The sequence below is a fragment of the Eimeria tenella genome, genomic scaffold (assembly GCF_000499545.2).
Source record: "Eimeria tenella Houghton genomic scaffold, Eth_scaff69, whole genome shotgun sequence".
Taxonomy (NCBI): domain Eukaryota; phylum Apicomplexa; class Conoidasida; order Eucoccidiorida; family Eimeriidae; genus Eimeria; species Eimeria tenella.
Window position 1 is genome coordinate 52,900 of NW_013543437.1, and position 3,739 is coordinate 56,638.

General features: G+C 61.6%; 1 protein-coding gene across 1 annotated transcript in view; it reads right to left on the minus strand.

Moving 5' to 3' along the window:
- ETH_00033235 (HECT type ubiquitin ligase, putative) overlaps positions 1-3,739 on the minus strand; it is a gene marked incomplete at both ends in the record, with an annotated part of 28,393 nt that overhangs the window by 4,312 nt on the left and 20,342 nt on the right. Inside the window, 4 exons of the mRNA XM_013377948.1 lie at positions 412-649; positions 1,014-1,223; positions 1,653-2,073; positions 2,459-3,717. Coding sequence (XP_013233402.1) covers positions 412-649; positions 1,014-1,223; positions 1,653-2,073; positions 2,459-3,717 — 2,128 coding nt within the window. The remainder of the gene's footprint in view (positions 1-411; positions 650-1,013; positions 1,224-1,652; positions 2,074-2,458; positions 3,718-3,739) is intronic.

Sequence of the window (3,739 nt, forward strand, 5' to 3'; positions counted from 1 at the left end):
CTGCAGCTGTGCTGGTAAGATTAGTAACCGCTGCTACAAGAACCTCAGTTGCCGCTGCCAGCTGTCTGCTTCTGTTGCTCGTTATGTGCTGGTTGTGCGCGATACTGCTGCTGCGACTACTGCTGCTGTTGCTGCTGCTGCTCCCGTTCCGTCCGCTGCTACCAGTGTTGCTGCTGCTGGTGCTGCTGTTGTTGCCGTCAGTACTTGCATGCTATTGCAGATACTTTCTCCTCTGCTGCTGCAACGGCTTCTGCTGCTTTTGCTTGCGGCACTCTAGCTGCTCACTAGGCTACAACAGCTGCTGCTTTTCATGTTGCTGCTCCCGCGATTCTGCTGCGGCTGCTGCTGCTGCTGCTGGTGCTCCTGCTACTGCTCACACTCCTACTCGTGCTCCTGCTACTAAACTCCTACTCCTACGCCTGCTGCTGCTGCTGCTGCTGCTGCTGCTAACCTGCAGCTGCCCCTCTGCGAGGCGGAAGGCGAGGGCGGCAAGGACGTAATGGCTGCGCTGGCCCCAGCCCACGGGGGCTTCGCCGCCGTTTGGCCGCAGCGCGACGACGGCGCCGCTGGCTGAGGGCGCGGCCCAGCAGAGTGGGAAGAGTTCGCTGAAGCTGGCTGCGTCCACGCCTTCCCACTCCAGGTCCAGCAGCTGCAGCAGCAGCAGCAGCAGCAGCAGCGGGGGTGCAGCGGCAGAGGCAGCGCAGGCAGAGACGGCGATGCCGCACAGGTAGACAGCGCAGCAGCAGAGCACCCCGTGATACCCAACATCCCTGAGCTCCTCTCTAACCCTCAATCCTAAACCCCAAACCCTCAACTCCAAACCCTCAACTCCAAACCCTAAACCCCAAACCCTAAACCCCAAACCCTAAACACCAAATTTCTAAACCGCAAACCCCAAGCCCGAAACCCCAAACCCTAAACCTCAAACCCTAAACCCAAACCCCAAACCCCAAACCCCAAACCCCAAACCCTAAACCCCAAACCCTAAACCCCAAACCCTAGAGCGTGCGGACTTTGCGGAGAATGTGGACTGCGAGGGCGTCGGTGGCCTCGAGGTCCCGGACTTCGGGCTGTAGCGCCACCAGCCTTTTCCACACCAGCAGCGGCAAGTCCAGCCCGAGGCTGAGCCGCCCCCGCAGCACGACGCCCATGAGCCGCCCCAGCACGCGGTAGGCCCCCAGGCTCGCAGCAGACACCGCCCCCGGGTTCAGCAGCCACATGTCCTGCGCAGCAGCAGCAGCAGCAGCAGCGAGAGAAGCGGGCGGAGGAGGTTGGGAGGCGGTGGAAGGCGCGGGGTAGATGCGTGCAGTGGCAGCGGAAAGAGTCATAACTACCCACTTGCAGCAGCAGCAAGGAAAGTAGCAGCAGCAAGGAAAACACACGGAACAGCAGCAGCAAAGGAAACTGCAGCAGCTCGGACAGCAAAAACGCGGCAGCAGCAACAGCAGCAGCGGCAACGGAAGTAGCAGCACAACGGACAAGAGAGACGCAGCAACAGCTGCAGCAACAAAGAAAGAAGCAGCAGCAGCACCGACTGCACGAACTCAGCAGCAGCAGCAGCAGCAGAACAAGAGCAGGTGCAGGGATAGCACAGACGCAGAACCATCATCATCATCATCAGCAGCAGCAGCAGCAGCAGGAGGCGCGGGTACCTGGTCCTCGCCGAAGCCCCTGCTGTTGGGGGAGGGAAGGAGGAGGCCGTTGCTGCTGCCGGTAGTTTGGAGTTCAGCAGCAATGTGGGAAAAGAGGTCTCTGTAGAGGCCCCCTGCGTCGATGCCGCCTTCGCCTTCATAAGCCACAAACCAGACTCTGGTGCTGCGGCGCAGCAGCCAGGGAGGCACTGCTTCGAGCTGGCTGGCGAGCTGCATGGTGACGTCTTTGAGGCCGCTGCTGCTGCTGCCCGCTGCTGCTGCTGCTGCTGCTGCAGGCGCTGCTGCTGCAGCACGCTCCCCTGCGCGCAACGCCCGCGCCCGGTTTATCGCCACGCGCAAACGCCCGTCAGCTCGCAAGTCCTCCGACAGCGACAGACACAGACTCACCAGCCAGTGCTTCAGACTCGAAGGCAGCAGCTGCCTGTCCGCACCCACAAACCCTAAACCCCAAACCTTAAACCCTAAACCCTGATCCGAAATCCGAAATTCAGAACCCTGAACCCGAAGCCTTCAATCTAAAAGCCTAAATCCGAAGCCGTAGGCCTTAAACGCTAAACCCTGATTCTTTAACCGTTAACTCGGAACCGAGATCCTAAACCCTAAACCCTAAACTCTAGACGCTAAATCCTAAACACAGCAGAGACATCGCCACCTTAGCTAGCATGATCAACACTCGAAGGCGGCGGCGGCGCAGCAGCAGCAGCTGTTGCATCTGCTGCAGCTGTTTTTGCTGCTGCTGCTGCTGCTGCAGTTGCTTTTGCTGCTTTTGCTGCTTTTGCTGCTGCTGCTGCTGCTGCCTGGCGGACCTGAATCTCTGAAGCGTGAGGGAGAAGGAAGAGGGCCTGGGAGAGAAGAGCTCCAGGCAAGGTCCAATGGAGACAAGCAACTGGGTGAAGGCCCTGCAGAGCTGTAGAGACACCTCAGCAACACCCCACAAATTGGGGTTAGCAGCAAGACGCCGCCGCAGCGCAGCAACCTGCTGCTGCTGCTTCTGCTGCCCTTTGGCTTCCTGCTGTCGAAGCAAAGTCTCAAACTGCTGCACGCTGTCGATGTCGACGCGGCCGTCTGCCGCTCCCCCGCTTCCTGCTGCAGCTGGTGCTGCTGCCGTTGCTGCTTCGCCTTGCTGCAGTGCCTCTCCGCCCTCTTCTAAGATGCTCAAGACCCCTGCGAGCACTTCTTCACTTAACAGCCAGTCCACGTGCTGCAACACAAGTTCCCATTTCCCCCTGACTGCTGGCTGCTGCTGCTGCTGCTGCTGCTGCTGCTGCGGTGGCGTCTGCACGCCTGAGAACCGCCAGAGAACGGTGCGGGGATCGGCGGGGAGAGATCGCCTCGTGTCTTCCCAGCAGCTCCACTGCCGCTGCCGCCTCCACAGCTGCAGCAGCTCTTTGTCTTGACTCAGCCGCAGCAGCAGCAGCTCCTGCTGGTCTCGGCTTCGCGGCTGCGCAGCAGCCCTGTGGTCTGCAACGGAGTCTCCCGGTAGTGGGTTGCTGCTGCGGTTCCCAGTGCTGCTGCTGCTGCCACTGCAGGCGCAGCCGCTGCCGCTGCTGCTGCTGCTGCTGCAGTGCGCCTCGTCTTTGCGCATGCGGTGCAGCAGCTGCGCTATGCGCTCGCCGCCGTAGGCCTGGTCTGCTGCAGTGACCATTGCCGCCAGTTCTTGCTGGCTGAGGCAAGTGGGGTAGACTCTAAGGTCGGCCATGAGGCCCCTCATGGAGTGAGCCCTGCAGCGGGGCCACCGCTGCTGCAGCAGGTGGGCCTGCTGCTGCTGCTGCTGCTGCTGGGTGAGGGGGGTGTGGGGAGGGCGCTTGAGCAGCTCCTCGAGGCGCAGCGGCAGCGGCAGCGGGGCCACCCAGAAAGGCAGCGGGCCCTGGCAGAGGCAGCACCTGCTGCTGATGGGTGCTGCTGCTGCTTCCTTGCCATCCAAGAAAAGCCGCACCCCCAGCGGGAGGCCCCTGCCCAGGGGGGCCCCCACGCTGAGGCCCACGTGGGTCCACCGCCGCCGCACCAGTGGTTTGCTGCTCAGCAGCGAAGCAGCAACAGCCTGGTATTCCATATAAGTGGTTGTCTGCAGCGGCACTCTCAGCTGT